Below are 16907 nucleotides of genomic sequence, written 5' to 3'. Positions count from 1 at the left end.
AATGATTAACAATCCAACTGGAAACTTGTAATTGCAAAAGCCACCCTAAATCGGTAACTTATAACTTATATATTAGGGCCCATGTGACCTAATAAAGAACATCTTTATCCGAGTATTACAGTTATTTATTGAACTTGAAAACAGCTCAGAACAACTTCTGTTTTCTATTATACTTCATATAAATTTTATCAGGCTAGCACATGAAGATGCTACATCTTGTTTTATAGTGTGTCCCTGGACAAGGTGCCATGGAATAATAAAAGACAATTTACAGCCAATAGCACACATATTCCAAACATACATACCAAAGATGAGTTTTGGCAGCACTTACAGTAACAATCCCAGAAGAATACATTTATATTTATTTCTCGAAATGCCATTGCTTTTGCAAGAAGCTAGCTCCATTTGTGTTTTATATACTTGTGAGCATGTGTATGTGTTTGGAGTAAGAAGCCCAGAACTCATCAGATGGAAAGAAAGGAAGAAGTCAGAGTGAGTGTTGCAATAAACAATGGCAGAGCTAACTAAAGCCAAGCTTGACTGATCTTGCTCACAGAACAATCCCTTTTCTTCCAATCATAAGTGTAAAGCATTATTCTCTTGTTTCCCGTGGGAGGATCTTAAAGACCTTAACAAAGGTTTCGCTTTCTGAGGCTTAAAGCCTGTCATGTTTTTAACAGACAGGAAGACTGAAGCAGCATAGGTAACAGACAAATTTTCAGAAAAGTTGGTCTGAGTGTGATGTGAGGGCCCTCCATAACAAACCGATAGATCCTGGGTAGAAAGGCTCTCTCTCTGATGCATCCCCCATCCCACCCCTCCCCAGTAGGAATTTTACCAGGCACAAAGAATAGTTCTCACTGGGCCCCAGAAGCCTGTGGTGAGGGTAGAAGACCTGAGATGTGAGAGAAAATGGGAGCTAGCCTCTGTGAGTTTCAGTCTGGGCTGACTCCAGGCCTGACTCTTATTCAGAGTCACAGTGGAAGATCGTGTCTGTTGGATTTGCCATCTGATGGCTCCTTGTCACTGGCAGCACGAGACATGCTGACCTCCTATACTGAGAGAACCACAAAGCCTAGAATTATTTTCAAGGCTAGAATCTAAATCTCAACCCAATGTGGCATGTTTGAGAATCTTGAGCAGGTGCCACTTTTCACCAAGATAAGGAAAACTGATTGCCCCCGAGAGGAAGGTGAGCTCCAGATGTGGGTCCCTGGGGCAGCATGTCTCTGCAGTGCAGAACGAGATTAAGATCAGCCTTGGCAGGTGCTCGTTATAGTGAGCGCTACAGATTATTTCGTGCAGAGCTTGCTGTTGAGTGAAGCACTTCTTAGAGTGGGTATTAAAATTTAATAGAAACTTCAATTTCCCATTTGAAAAATATAGGTAGCCCGGCAAATCTATTCCAGTTTATTTTACTCATTCCTGTTTCAGGTAAACTTTTTTCTTTGCAATTCAAAGCTGATGATAAGCCAATATCGTGCATTTGTTATACTTAAATAATCTTGATGCCAGGAAGGAACTTCTTCTAGGTTACACAGATCTTTGGGGTTACATGGCAAGGTAGATGAGTCTGATTCATTTGTCACCTACTTCGGAAAGAAAATGGTCTTTGGGGAAGGGGAAGGTCACTGGTGGGCTATGGCTATTGTATTTGGGCTTTACAGCCCTCAAAGAGCTTTTCTTTCAGTATTATAAAGAAGAAATGTCAAAACCAGACTTCAGATTAAACGCATCGTTGGAGAGACACAGTAAATGACTACTGGGAACCAGCACTCCAGTTATGCTGCTGTGGGCATGACTATAATCCAATATTCTTAGAAAGTTTACACAAACAGAGCATTATTGGTAAAACAAAACAAAACAAAATAACCCCAACTCCCCCCCCCCCCCCCCGCCAAAATCTCTATAGCCATGGCCCTTTCCTTTCTCGTTTTTAGTTGGGAGGAAGAAGAGCTTCCAAAACAAAAGAGCTCTTACCTGGCTCTGCCAACCACCACAGTCTGCGCCCAAGGTTGCATGATCTCTGAGAAAGATCCATAGTCAAAAAATCCACTCAACCACTGACCTTTCTGGGCTACAGAAGGGAAAGAAAGAGAACAAAGAGAGAATAAAGACCATCAATCCATCGAAAATGCACTGGAACTGGCAAATTTAAGTTTGGATTTGGGGGACTGTTTTGGGGAGTTCTGTTGTTGTTTTTAACCATATTATAATAGATGCACACATTAGGCAGCTGAATGCTCATCTGCCTTCAGACATCATCTCCTATTTCATTTGCTAGTCTGCATAAAAAGAATCATTTATCAGCAAAAGCATCATTTATTGTTAAACGATGGGGTTCAGCTAGCAGAGAGTTTGCATGCTTTTAAATAAATAACTTGGCTTTTTTCAAAACACTACAAACATTTGTCAAAAGGCAGCCAAGTCATTGAAGTGTTTTTAAAATGTCTATTTCTATTTTAAAACTTAGCCTACAATTTTGTTTGATTCCACTGACTTTAAAGCTGAAGACAGCCAATGATAAGTACTAATGACCAGATGAGGACCCAAATTTGGGGAAAAGAAAAGGGACTTGGCTTCTCTGCTAGAAAAGCAATAAGATACATCCACTTTACTTACAGCTCAAAAAGTATAATCTTTCTACAAGAAAGGGCCATGCCCGTATACTCTTGACACACAGCAAAAATATAATGGTTAAGATGCACACACCTAATGTCATTAACCTCCCCTGCACACAGAATTTCCTTCACTGGCAAGACAGGTAACTTTCGACATCTTAGGTTAAGAAAAAAACTTTTGTTCCACAGGTATCCGTGTTTGACCAAGGCCCCATAAAAGCTTCTGCAAATAACTGTTTCCTAGCTTGCCCCTCAGCTCACGGTTTCTCAGTGATCCTTCTAATTTGAACATGGCCCTCCGCCCCCTAAAAACCCAAGTCCAAAACCAATTAAAAGTGGAGATCCGAGCAAGCTAACCTCTGCTGACTTAAACAGGATGGAGAGTGTTTTATCAAGACTAAATTTGTAATTACTGTGTTCTACATTCCTTGCCTCTATGGCCCCAGTGTAAAATGTGATCATCCATTTCAAAATTATCTCTCTATCGTGAGCCCAAAGCCGATCGTTTAGATTCTGGTCTCGTGTTGGGCGTCAGTTTGAAGAATATCACAGCACTATCTCCTCTAATAAATGACTTTAACTTTTCACCTAGAAGATATCTGCTTTAACTTATCACAGGGAATCATCTGCTTTCTTTAACGCTTCCACTAAATTAAAATCTGAAGTCACTCGATTTGGGAGCGAGTGTTAGCTGCACATAGACAGCAGGATGAATTACTAGGCAGTCGATGAAAAAATATTATCCAAAAAACAGAAAACTTAGTTTATCACAAATTTCATTTTATTCTGTGGGTCGCATTAATAATAGCCAGGATAATGCCCACTTACATATACACACATCTGTTCACCCCGTGAAAGAGGGCTCAAATTCTGATGAAGGTTCTAAATCAAACTTCTAAGTGCATCAGGATACTGAAATTCTGACCTCATATGCTTGGATCATTTTAGGATTCTTACTTCAGTAACAATGATTTGGAACAACAGAATTCATCAAAATGGAAAGACTTTCTTCTTTAAAAACCCTCCTGGCTATGTATGTTGATTGGGGGAGGGGACTCACTGGTGGGCTATGGCTAGTGTAGGTAGACTTCACCCCCCAACCGCCCCCAAAGAGCAGGTTGTGTTCAGTTCAGATGCAGAACTTAGAAGTCAGCTAAGATGCAACCCCCTCCTCCCCACATGATTCCCAGGAGGACTCATGGAGTCTTGTTCTGAATTCTCCCAGAAAAGTCCTGGATTTTAAGGCTGACAGATACCTTAGGTTCATAGTTCTTATCATAATCACGGTATACAAATGAGAGGTAGGGAGATTACTATGGTGATTTTTCTGGCTATGTAAGAAAAACTAGTTTTATTAAGAGCAACAAGAAAAGGCATTGAAGACAACAGGTAAAATTTGAAATTAAAATTCCTCTGGTGATTGTTCCATACAATCTATAGTTGGGCTGGAGATTTAGCCCAAATTCCCAAGTAATAGCTGTGTGACCTTGCACAAATCACTTAACTTCTCTGAGCTTTGTAAAGTGGTAATTTCTTTTCATCTCTGAGAAGTAGTAAGCCCAAATAAGATAATGTATATGGAAGTGCTTTGCTGCCCCACCTAGCTCAGAGTGGGTACTGAGAAAGGTTTAAGTCTTCCTTATGCAGACCTCTTTTTTCTGTCAACAAAATCACAGTGACTCTTAAATTTAATGAATTATCTTCTGCACTCGCTTTCTTTGAAAGAGTTGCAAAAAACATGCAAAAAAGAACAAACATCTTCTCAAACAACCTGAAAAAAAATAGATTCAAAAGGTGGCTGGGGGATTTGGGGCTTCACAAAAGAACCACCTGCTAAGTAAGGTTTGTTAAAACAGCCTAATGGACCAATAAACAAGAATGTACATTCACCTTACCTGGGGCCACCACTTTTTTTCTGTTTCGTTTTTGTTTTAAAGATAGGCAAAATCAGCCATAAGACAGAGGGATATATTAGATAAGTATGGGGTGAGGGTTTGTTCTCACTTGATATATTTATAAAATTAAGAGTGCTGGACATCTCTTCATGAGTAATTATCTTACAAAGTAACCTTACATTAATAACTAAAGCAAGTACCAGTACTTTTACCAATATCATAAGAAACAAAGGGTACAATGCAGGGTGGATGCTCAGAAATAGCTTGACGAGAAGAGTGTAGTCACGTTCCACACTAAAGGGTCAAATATCTTTTCTAAAACTGATCTGACTGATCTCTGTTTACAGAGCCTGGACGGTCAAAGATTCCATGACTTTATTGCTTAGATTTAACTATTCTGAAGTCTTTGAAACCATTAAGTAATAAGTGCTTTAAGAACAGAATTAACAGAAGAAATGTATTAGTGACTGCCCTGCGTATGCCTCAGTGACTGACTTATACATCTAATTTCGTTCGGTTCTCATTTGTTCTTGAAGGATTTTCCACCTTGATCTTCAGAGAGCTGCTTGAAAGATTTGTCTCATTTCCACAGTTACTTTAATAGCTCTGTGATGCCACATACTATTGTGCAGGAATTGGTTAGTGATTAAAAGGAAGACTGACAGCCTGAGGGCCAGGGTACTACCAGACCCTCAAATATATACCTACTTGGGTGAGGTCGGCCGGCTAGCATCCATCGAGGATCATATGGGGCCTTCGTGGGAACAAACTCGATGATTCTATCTATAGGATCCTTGGAGTTCAGGAGAGGAACTGAGCTGCGCACATTCTAAAAAGTGGTTGAGAGGAAAGAGCACAGCAATCAGTGAACAGCAGGCCCATGATCCCAACTCAGCCACGATCGTTACAAAGGCAGTAGGGACTAAATATAGAATCACACCCATCGGTCCCAGTCATCAGCTACAGGTACCCTGACTGTATGCCAAGCCCTGAGAACATGCATAGGTCTCAAGTCTCATGCAGGAGCCTGGCAAAAAGAGGTACATTCTGACTCTTGATTTCCGTGTACCCACACTTTATGGGAAGCTTCTTGGGGGGAAAGATGGCTATTACAAAAGAGAAAACCCACAGTGACCTGAGCCCAGATAGGCCATGAAGGCTTCCGTGACTGGGGAAAACATCAGAAAGGGGCCTAATCAATGAAATCCAAAGGCATTTTAAAGGTAGAAGCCCAAAGATGGCTGCAAGAGAAACCAATAACTTCCAGAGGAGTATTTCATAAAACAGCTTCTCCACCATAAAGAGGAGACCTCAAACACAGAGGCCGTGTGAGCTGTGGTGGGAAGGCCGGGTTCTGTGGGCTTTGTCTGCTGGGTGGGAAGGGCTCACCTTAGGCATGTAAGACAGCCAGTGCAGGACAGTGAAAACCCCTTCAAAGTCATCGCAAACGATGCTGTGGGTCACCCCATTGTTGTGCATGATCTGGATGCCTCCGAGCTGATTATTGGAGGTATATACCTCCCGCCCAAGGACCTGGAGAAACAAGCAGGAGAAAAGACATTTGTCTTGACAGAAATAAAGGCAAAGTCTATTTTGTGATTCTCACTAAAACGGGTTCTTTTCTCCACCAGACAGATTCCAGCCTCTGTGGGTTGTTCAGAGGGACTCTCTGGACCTTTGTCTTAAAAAGAAAGCTGAGAAAGCCAAAAAGGCTTTTTGTGAACAATCACATATACCGTTGCAATTTAAAAACCAGCAAAAGCATCTCCCTCTCTCTCCTAGCTGCCACAGACAGGTGTTAGCATGCTTCGACTCAGCTAGAACCAGGGTGGGAGTGGGGGGTTGAGGCTGTGACCCAGAAGTGCAGGCTATGCCTGTGTCTGCAGGCCAGTGGACTGCTGCATATATACACAAAGAAGTAACATGCCTGTCTTTTGACAATCTTTAGTGACAAGTCTCGCTTAAATGCTGTGAAGTTTGGGTCCCTAATTTTTTTAAAAAAAGATTATTTTTCCCCTTACATTTGATTTTTCAAGCTGGTCCCCACACACAAGTCCTAAGGCAGGCAAAATCCTAAAGCAACTCATACATACATGAACCCCTGAGTCTAAATTCATCTGTGTGTGCTGGGTGGAGGGCAGTGATTTATACCCAAGCCCACCTCTCCTGTGTCCTTCTCTCCCAAGGTTCAAGGGAATACAGAGGGCCTCTATCCCCCGTGTCCCTGGAGGAGTTTAACCCGTGTGAGGTTGAAAGGCACCTGCAACTGGAAACCACAAAGTTTCCTTTAAAGATGGACAAAAAAAAGGAAGGAAAAAATATTCGTAGACTTGGAAATTGTAGGGTTTCTTTTTCCCTAGAAGACTGGCTAATAATTTCTTTCAGGGAGGGAGGTTTTCTGACCCAGCAATGGAAGCTGGGCAGCCTGATCACTGACTATTGCAAACTGCTGAGTGTGTAGTAATTGCCAGTCATCTAGGGTCGCCCTAGAGAGCTCTAAACAGTTGTAGAGCGCTTACTGTGTTTTGCCTTTTCTCTTCCCTCTCCCCTCCTCCTTCAGAAAATAACCACAACACAAATTTGCTTCCTTAGTAACTTTCATTCATTTTCAGTCTCTGGGAAGAACCTAATAAAGGGAAGGCCAGCAAGTTCTACCTGTATATTCCCATCTTGCCCCTTCCTGTTAGGAGCTTTGAGATATTCGCCTCCATGCTGGGTCAGCCCCCACATCAAGTCCCTGCAAAGGACGAGGAAGTTGGCGACCAAAGTCATCACCTCAGTGTGACCCAGCTGGTCTTTGCTCCACGTAACTTCAGCTAGGAAGGGAGGAAGAGACTCTTCTGAAAGAAATATGGAAAGCAAAACTGCCTTCCTTGGTGAGGAAGTGCAGAGAACCAGTCTTTGCAGACAGCCCTGAGCTGAGCGACAAGCCGGCAACCGCTCTGAAGGAGCCCCAGGCACAGGGGAGACCGTATGTGACCACTGGGCTCCCCCTCCTCCTCTCAGTCTGTCTTTAATCTCAGCCCAGGCACTGTGGCTCCTTTCTCATTCTCCTGCTGTCTCTTTCCATTTGCCCTCTCTCTGACTGATACACTGATCTCTCGGTCACTCGGCTTTCTGCTCCACTGAGTCCATATTACTAATAACACCTCCGCCACGGCCAGTTTACCTCATGAAGGCAGGAGCACATCATTACAAAATAAACTCATAACTTTGACATTCTAGCAAATACACGCCGTTTGTTATTTTGATGGCTTTAGTCTTTCTAACAGGCAGAGGGCATTACATACCTGTTTCATTTATATCTTTAAATGTGTGCACACATGTATGGTCGCACATGCATCAGGAAACAAAACAGAACAAAAAACCAACCCAAAACAAATATCCAAAGCAGTCAGTTGATGGGGGACCCTGGTGGAAGCAAAAACCCTGTCACTCAGGGAGGCCACGCTCTGATCGGGCTCTGGTTTTATGGACGTCATAAACCCGATGGCCCACAACTGGTCCTTCTGGGACAGACCGCCTCTCTGCCAGAAGTCATTCAGTGTGATCAGCAGTATTTTTAATTATTAAAATAAAATTGGAAAGGGGGAAAAGAAATAAAAAGGAGACACTGCACTGACCCTGAATATCTGATATTCACACTCTATGTCAGGAGCCAAGAACCCCTAGCTGCCTGGAAGAGAGCTGGGACCATTTCCTACTCTGAAAGATGGTTTTCTTTCCTAGCAAACACTATTTCTAGTACTTGATAATGTCCACCTGCTTAGAACCTCACACCCCTCCAAAATGAGTGATGGACTGAAGGACCAATCTTGGCAAAAGGGACCAAAGTGGACCAAGAGCTGCTCAGCTGTTCAAATACATCTTCCTCACACAACTTTGTCCCTCATTTCAAAAGGGAAGAGCATCCAGGACCAGGGCTACTCTCGGAGGCTCTGCCACTTGCCCATTCCACCCCATATTCCTATAAATTAATGGGAGACAAACTTGGAGGGAGCAAGAGTTTAATCACCTAGCACATCTTCCCTTTACAAGCAAAACTCAGCTTCTGACGCTTTGGCATTGTTCTGAAAAGGCAGTATTTGTACACTGGATTCAGAAAGAAACCTAACCAGGGCTTACCACAACCAAGGACACTATTTCTAGACTAAAGAAATGTTTGTCATGTGAGAAAATTCATTTACTTTGGGAATTAAAGGGAAAAATTACAGGCTAGACTAACAGAGTCTCCAAATGGCTCTCTGTGACTGGCCTTATCTTAGGGGGTGGGGAGGGAAGGACACGCAGAAATGAAACCTGCTTCACTAATCACAAACAAATGCTAACAATCATAGCTACTTTACAATCGGTGAAGAGAAAGCAGTACCCTCCAGTTCATCTTCAATGACCGTATGTTCGGAGCATGCACCAGTAGAATGAGGGTGCACACAATAGCTCCTGATTTATAGGGGTCGTTGCTGACTCAAGTGGTTTTAATGATTTTAGAATACTTCACAACAAAAGCTCCAACCAAAGAAGCAGAATCTGGGCTAGGACAAAATCCATTTTGCCTAACTCTGAAATGATCATGCTGGAACAGTTATGCAAACCCTGATCAGCATCTAGGAAGGCAAAGAAAAGAGCCCACATAGACCGTACCACGGCTTTATTCTTCGGTGTTGCCCTACCAACGTTTCACAGAAAAATGTGGGGTAAACGATCCTCACTTAGTATTTTCATGAAGTAGGTGAGCTTTATTCATCAGTTTTTCAACTGTGACATACACTTAGCTATACAAATCGAGTTGCTGACCATTTTCCCAAATTACTTTTCTCACATTTTCTACTGCGTGATGCAAACTTTTAATTCATCTTCCCAACAAGCATCAGGAACCATATTTAAACACAGGAGTCACTCAAACAGAGGTGGCTCCTGAGGCCCCACTTTGCTGCTCCCCATGTTTAGGTGGAGAAGCAGTACCATAAAATATTAGGAACAGGGACCACCTCAGGGTCCTCTGCTGAAGAGTGCCCATGCCCACAGAATTGAATAAGGGGTGATTCTGAGGGGAAAGAGGATCTTACCCCACCCAGTATAAACCTAAGCCTCATCCAGTCCTTCATTCATTACAGGTGGCAGACCTGGGAATTAAGGGCACCACATAAAAGCCGGTGATTAGCAGTGATTAGCCTTGTTAAAGGCTCCACCGAAGATGCTACGCAGCCGTTAGAAATTTCGAGATACATAAGAAGTACAAATGAATGCAGTCATACATACATGCTAAGGCCTCTGTTGCTGCTGCTTATCTAGAGACACTGCAGACAGCTCAGGTTTACCATAGCTGACAGGCAATGAAAACAGTCTAATATACCGCCTGCTCTCTCCCTTAAATCCTTTTTTGGAGATCAAGATAAACACGTTCTTCCTTTCTCCAGTGCTCCAGACGTTTGACTGAAGTGGCAGAGCATTGTGAGGTTTTGTGCAAATGAAATCACTATGTAATACTGAATGAGTATAGTATTTACTTGTCAGGATATTTGTCAGCACAGGCATTGAGATTTCCAAGTTTCATAGAGGCAACTTAGCTCAATTTTTTTAAAAACTGCCTTTGTCCTGATATACACATTATGTTGGGGGCCTTTAGACTTACAGGCAAATATTTGCAATCATGTGCTGAAGATGTGAAAAATAATGATGCATATCGATGGAATAAAAAATGAAATCTGCTGCTTTCCCCCCTTTAGCCAATCTTTCCTCCTTTAAACAATTCTTGGGTCAGGGCAATCCTCTATTTAAGGAAGCAGGAAGTATAAAATTCCTCTTGTATCTAAGAATTTAGGCTACACAAACTGAGTTCTTGCTGCAATCCTCCCTCTCATTAGGATATTTCCATCCTCAAGAGGATGTGAGGAGGGGTTTTGTACATTTCCCAAGCAATTATCATTACTGGACTTCGTTCATGATTCTATATATTAAAGTCACTGTGGGATCTGTCAGGTTATTGATAAAGGTTTGGCTAAGGCAGAAAGAGAGACAGATATGGACAGAAAAATAAGTGGGAGCAGAAAAAAAGTGGTAAAATAGGGACAAAAGAAAGGAGGAAGAACGAGAGAGGAAATGGGAGGGGGGAGAAAAGAGGAAGGGAAAGAAAAAAACGCAATAGCTCCTCCACTCCTGCTGCTGACACTCTCCTCCCTGATCTGAGAGGACTACATTTTTTAAAAGCTGACAAGTAATTCAATCTCCAATTAACAATTTTAAGTGGTGCAGCACATATTCCTGTGTAAATGTTTCTCCAGGAATGTATCCAAGGGTGAATGGAATTAAATCTCTAGGGAGGCAGAACTAGTGCCTATGCAACCAAGAATATTTGGGGGTTCCCAAAACACAGCCTCTTGATACACAGACTCAGGGTTACAACTTCCTCTCCCCTCTTCATTGCCACTTGTCACTAGCAAATTGGAGTGCTGGTTGGCAGCTGGTAGTCTAGGGTTGGGGGGTAGAGAAGGGGCACAGTGACCTACTGCTGGCACAGGATGGGAAAGCCTCTGACCTGAGCCACAACTGGACTCAGGACCATCCACTACAAGACCAAAAACCTCTCCACACACAGCAGCATGATGAAGTGATCGGGTCTGCTGATGGGTAAATTGGGAGTGAAGGGACTGGGTAACCAGTGATGGGAGAAGATATTTAACCAAGAGGAGACTGAGATACAGGCCACTGGAAGACCTCTGCTTACTGAGGGGTGGGGAAAACAGAGGAATGAGTTAGATGGCAGAAGGATGACAAGGATTTGAAGGTGGACTGTGTGAGGAACAGAAATGCATTTTTAATGTAATGGGGGTAGAGAAGAGCCACATGACAGTTTACCTGTCAAATGTATGAGAAAAGGCATACACTTCCGGAGTGCAAAGTGACTGCCAAAGAGAAATCACTTGTCTCAGGGATCCAACAACTGTTCATTGATCTGCAGATTTGAATGTACTGACAATAAATTGCTCCCAAATATGGAAATTTTTAAAAAGTCTAGTTCAGGGCACCTGGGTGGCTCAGATGGTTGGGCGTCTGCCTTCGGCTCAGGTCATGATCCTGGGGTCCTGGGATCGAGTCCCGCATCGGGCTTGGAAGCCTGCTTCTCCCTCTGCTTCTCTCTCTCTCTCTTTCTCCCTCTCCCTCTCTCATGAATAAATAAATAAAATCTTTAAAAAAATAAAATAAAAAGTCTCGTTTACTGAGATATAATTTACATATAGAAAAATCATTTTTAGGTGTAGAATTCTATGAATTTTGACAAATATATATACTCATATAACCACCATCAAAACACCCCAAAAGTTTCCCTCTAAGAGGCAGGATCAAGATGGCACAGCAGGAAGATCCTGAGTTCACAACCTCCCACAAACAAACCAGAACCACGACTACATATAGAAAAACTATCTCTGAAAATGAACTGAAGAAAAGATTTTACACAACTAAGAATATAAAGAAAAAGCCACATCGAGATGAGTAGGTAGGGCAATAGTAGGTCTAGTCAGGACCCACACCCCTGGCATGATGACCCACAAGTGGGAGGGATATCACAACTACAGAGACCCTCCTTGAGGAATGAGGGGTCTAGGTACCACCCTGGGCTCAGTTGGGGGGCCTGCACCAGGAAGCAGAGCCCCCATAACATCTGGCTTTGAAAACCAGTAGAGCTTACGTCCAGGAGGGCAGCAGGAAACAGACTGTACTTAAAGGGCTCGCATAATTTTACTCCCTCCAAATCCCAGTGCAGAAGCAGTAGTTTGAAAAGCATGGGGATTAGATGTGAAGGAGATTCACTGACGAATTTTAGGGCATGTGCTAGAGGGGCAGAGATCTGTTGGAACATTCTCCAGGGAAGGAAGCATTGGCAGGCACCATTTTCTTCAGCCCCTCTTCTACCTAGTTGGCCCGGTGGTGGTGAGGGACAGTTCTGACACTCTCCATCTCCTGTGCTAGCACTACTCACCACATTCCAGCATTCCCCTGTGGACTCCCCATCCCCCCACACCCAGGGGGTAGCCTCTGCCAACACGAGAGCAACACCAGAGCCCCTCTCATCCGGTGATCCCTGCCCTGAGGGGCCAGCCTCACACACTAGCAAGTCTGCACTAACTGTGGCTCAGCCTCAACAGGATGGTGCACATAGCTCACCGGGGATACCCCAGAGGGTACCTGGATTGAGTGAACAGGGTGGTTTTATGTTACTGGCTCCAAAGGATACTCTCTACATAAAGACACTTCTTCAAGACCAGGAGATAAAACTGATCTACCTAATACATAAAAACAAACACAGAGTTAAGCAAAATGAGGAGACGAGAGAATACATTCCAAATGAAAGAATAAGACAAAAATCTCAGGAAAAGAACTAACTGAAATGGAGACAAGCAATCTACCAAAGAGTTCAAAGTAATGATCGTAAAGATGCTCACTAAGCTCATGAAAAGAATGGAAGAACACAACAAGAACATTAACAGAGAGAAAATATAAAAAAGAACAAATCAGAAGAATACAATAACTGAAATGAAAAATACACTAGAGAGATCAATAGCAGATTAGATTGTGCAGAAGAATGGATCAGCAATGTGGAAGAGTAGTGGAACCCACACAATGAGAACAGCAAAAAGAAAAAAAAGAATGAAAAAATGAGGACTGTTTAAGGGACTTCTGGGACAACATCAAGCATACTAACATTTGCATTATAGAGGTCCCAGAAGGAGAAAAGGAAAGGGACAGAAAACCTATTTGAAGAAATACTGGCTGAAAATTTTCCTAACCTGGGGAAGGAAGCAGACATCCAAGTCCAGGAAACACAGTCCCAAATAAGATGAACCCAAAGAGATCCACACCAAGACATAATACTATACTATACATCACTATATTGATTATAATACACTATAATCAAAGTGTCAATAAAGAGGGAATCTTAAGGGAAGTAAGTGGAAAACTTATTATGTACAAGGGGACCCCCATAAGACCATGAGCTGATTTTTTAGCGTAAACTTTACAGACCAGAAGGGAGTGGCATGATATATTCAAAGTGCTGAAAGGAAAGAACTTACAAGCAAGAATAGTTCACCCAGCAAGGTTATCACTCAGAATAGGAGAGATAAGGGGTTTCCCAGAGAAGCAAAAGCTAAAGAAGTTCATCACCACCAAAACAGCCTTAACAAGAAATATTAAAGGGACTTCTTTAAATGGAAAGGCCATCACTAGAAATAAGAAAATTATTAAAATTATTATTATAATTATTATAAAGAAAAAATCTAACTGGTAAAGGCAAAAATATGGTAAAGGTAGTGGATCAACTACCTACATAATTAGTATGAAGTTTAAAAGACAAAAGTAGTAAAAATCATCTAGACCTACAATAGAGGTCAAAAGATACACAAAGTAAGATGTAAAAGATGACATCAAAACATAAAATGTGGGTGGGGGGCGAAAATGTATTGCTTTTAGAATGCACCTGAACTTAAGCGACCATCAATTTAAAATAGCTCTGTATACTACCGGATGTCATATATGAACCTCATGGTAACCCCAAACCAAATACCTATAATAGATACACAGAAGGTAAAGAGAAAGGGATGCAAACATAACACTGAAGAAGTCACCAAATCACAAAGGAGGAGAGCAAGAGAAGTAACAAAGAAGATCTACAAAAATATCCAGAAAACAATCAACAAAATGGTAAAAACTACATATATATCAATAATTATTTTAAACATAAATGGACTAAATGCTCCAATCAAAAGACACAGGGTGGCTGAATGGATAAAAAAAAACAAGACCACCTATATGCTGCCTACGAGAGACTCACTTCAGATCCAAAGACACACAAAGACTGAAAGTGAAGGGATGGGCAAAGATATTCCATGCAAATGGAAATAAAAGAAATTTGGGGTAGCAATACTTATATCAGACAAGATAGACTTTAAAACAAACACTGTAACAAGACACAAAAAAGGGCATTACATAATGATAAAGGGATCAATCCAACAAGAGGATATAACAATTTCAAATATCTACACACACAACATATGGGCACCTAAATACATAAAACAAATATTAACCAATATAAAGGGAGAAATTGACAGTAATACAATAATAGCAGGGGACTTTAATACCCCACTTATATCAATGGATACATCACCCAGACAGAAAAATCAACAAAGAAACAGTGGCTTTGAAAGATACATTACACCAGATGGACCTAACAGATGTGTGTGTGTGTGTGTGTGTGTGTGTGTGTGTGTGTGTAACATTCCATCCAAAACCAGCAGAATACACGTTCATTTCAAATGCACATGGAACATCCTCCAAGACAGATCATATGCTAGGTCACAAAACAAGTCTCAATAAATTTAAGAAGACTGAAATCACATCAAGCATGTGGTACACATGGACCACAATGGTATAAACTTGAAATCCATTACAAGAAGAAAACTGGAAAAAAATACAAACATACGGAGGATAAACAACATACTAGCTACTAAACAACCAATGGGTCACTGAAGAAATCAAAGAGGAAATAAAAAATACCTTGAGACAAATGAAAATGGAAACACAACATTCCAAAATCTACAGGATACAGTAAAAGCAGTTCTAAGGAGGGAAATTCATAGCAATGCAGGCCCATTTCAGTAAACAACAACAAAAAAATCTCACATAAACCACCTAACCCTAAAACTAATGGAACTAGAAAAAGGACAAACAAAGCTCAAGGTTAGTGGAAAGAAGGAAATAATAAAGATCAGAGTGGAAATAAAATGAAACGGGCTAAAAAGACAACAGAAATGATCAATGAAACTAAGAACTGGTTCTTAGAAAAGATGAACAAAATTGATAAACCTTTAGCTAGACTCATAAGAAAAAAAGAGAGAGGGCCCAAATAAATAAAATCAGAAATGAAAGAGAAGTTACAACCAATACAACAGAAATATAAAGGGTCATAACAGACTACAATGAACAATTATATGCCAACAAATGGGACAACCTAGGAAAAAAATGCATAAATTCCTAGAAACATACAATCTTCCAAGACTGAATCAGGAATAAATAAAAAATCTGAACAGACCAAATACTATTAATGAAATTCAATCAGTAACCAAAAAACTCCCAAAAAACAAAAGTCCAGGACCAGATGGCTTCACAGGTGAATTCTACCAAACATTTAAAAAAGAGTTAATACCTATCTTTCTCAAACTATTTCAAAAAATTGAAAAGAATACTTCTGAACTCATCCTATGAGGCCAGCATTACCCTGATAACAAAACCACAAAGCCCACCAAAAAAAAAAAAAAAAAAAAAAAAAAAAAAAAAAATTACAGGCCAATATCCCCGATGAACATAAGGCACAAATCCTCAAAAAAAAAAAAAAAAGATTAGCAAACTGAATTCAACAATAAACTAAAAGGATAATACACCATGATTATGTGGGATTTGTTCCAGTGATGCAAGGATGGTTCAGTATCTGCAAATGAATCAATGTATCCCACATTAAGAAAAAGAAGTATAAAAATCATATCATCTCAATAAATACAGAAAAGCATTTAATAAAAATCAATATCCATTTATAATTAAAAACTCTCAACAAAATGGGCATAGAGAGAACATACCTCAACATAATAAAAGGCATAGATGACAAAGCCACAGCTAACGTCATACTCAACAGCAAAGAGCTGAAAGCTTTCCCTCTAAGATCAGGAATGAGATAAGGATGCCTACTGTCACCACTTTTATTCAACACAGTATTGGAAGTCCTAGCCACAGCAATCAGACAAGAAAAAGAAATACAAGGCATCCAAATTAGAAAAGAAGAAAATACCTATTTGCTGTCCTGATTGGCAGATGACATGATACTACATAGAAAACCCCAAAGACTCCACCAAAAAACTATTAGAACTGGGGCATGTGGATGGCTCAGTTGGTTAAGTGTCTGCCTTTGGCTCAGGTCATGATCCCGGAGTCCTGGGATCAAGCCCCACGTCAGGTCCCTGCTCAGCGGGGAGATTGATTCTCCCGTCTTCCTCTGCCCTTCCCCCTGCTCCTTTTCTCTCTCTCTCTCAAATAAATAAAATCTTTAAAAATAAAAAAAAAACCATTAGAACAAATAAATGAATTCAGTAAAGTTCCAGGATAAAAAATTAATATACAGAAATCTGTTGTATTTCTATAGACTAATAATGAACTAGCAGAAAGAGAAATAAGAAACCAATCCCACTTAAAATTGCAACAAAAAAAATAAAATGCCTAGAATTAAATTTAACCAAGGAGGTAAAAGACATGTACTCTGAAAACTATAAAACACTGATGAAAGAAACTGAAAAAGACACAAATAAATGGACAGATATTCCATACTCATGGACTGAACAAATTAATA

At 40.9% G+C, this 16907-nt stretch overlaps 1 protein-coding gene across 12 annotated transcripts in view; it reads right to left on the bottom strand.

Moving 5' to 3' along the window:
• The window catches only part of ACACA (acetyl-CoA carboxylase alpha), a 280816-nt gene that overhangs the window by 36678 nt on the left and 227231 nt on the right, over positions 1-16907 (bottom strand). For all 12 annotated transcript variants that reach the window (XM_027626351.2, XM_027626358.2, XM_027626350.2 and 9 more), the window contains 3 exons: positions 5906-6049; positions 5225-5345; positions 1981-2077 (listed from right to left, as the gene is read on the bottom strand). In XM_027626351.2, the coding sequence (XP_027482152.1) occupies positions 1981-2077; positions 5225-5345; positions 5906-6049 (362 nt within the window). The remainder of the gene's footprint in view (positions 1-1980; positions 2078-5224; positions 5346-5905; positions 6050-16907) is intronic.

This window comes from Zalophus californianus, chromosome 16 (assembly GCF_009762305.2).
Source record: "Zalophus californianus isolate mZalCal1 chromosome 16, mZalCal1.pri.v2, whole genome shotgun sequence".
Lineage (NCBI taxonomy): Eukaryota > Metazoa > Chordata > Mammalia > Carnivora > Otariidae > Zalophus > Zalophus californianus.
The sequence above is the reverse complement of the archived record's forward strand: the minus strand, read 5'-3'. Positions and strand labels throughout refer to the sequence as shown.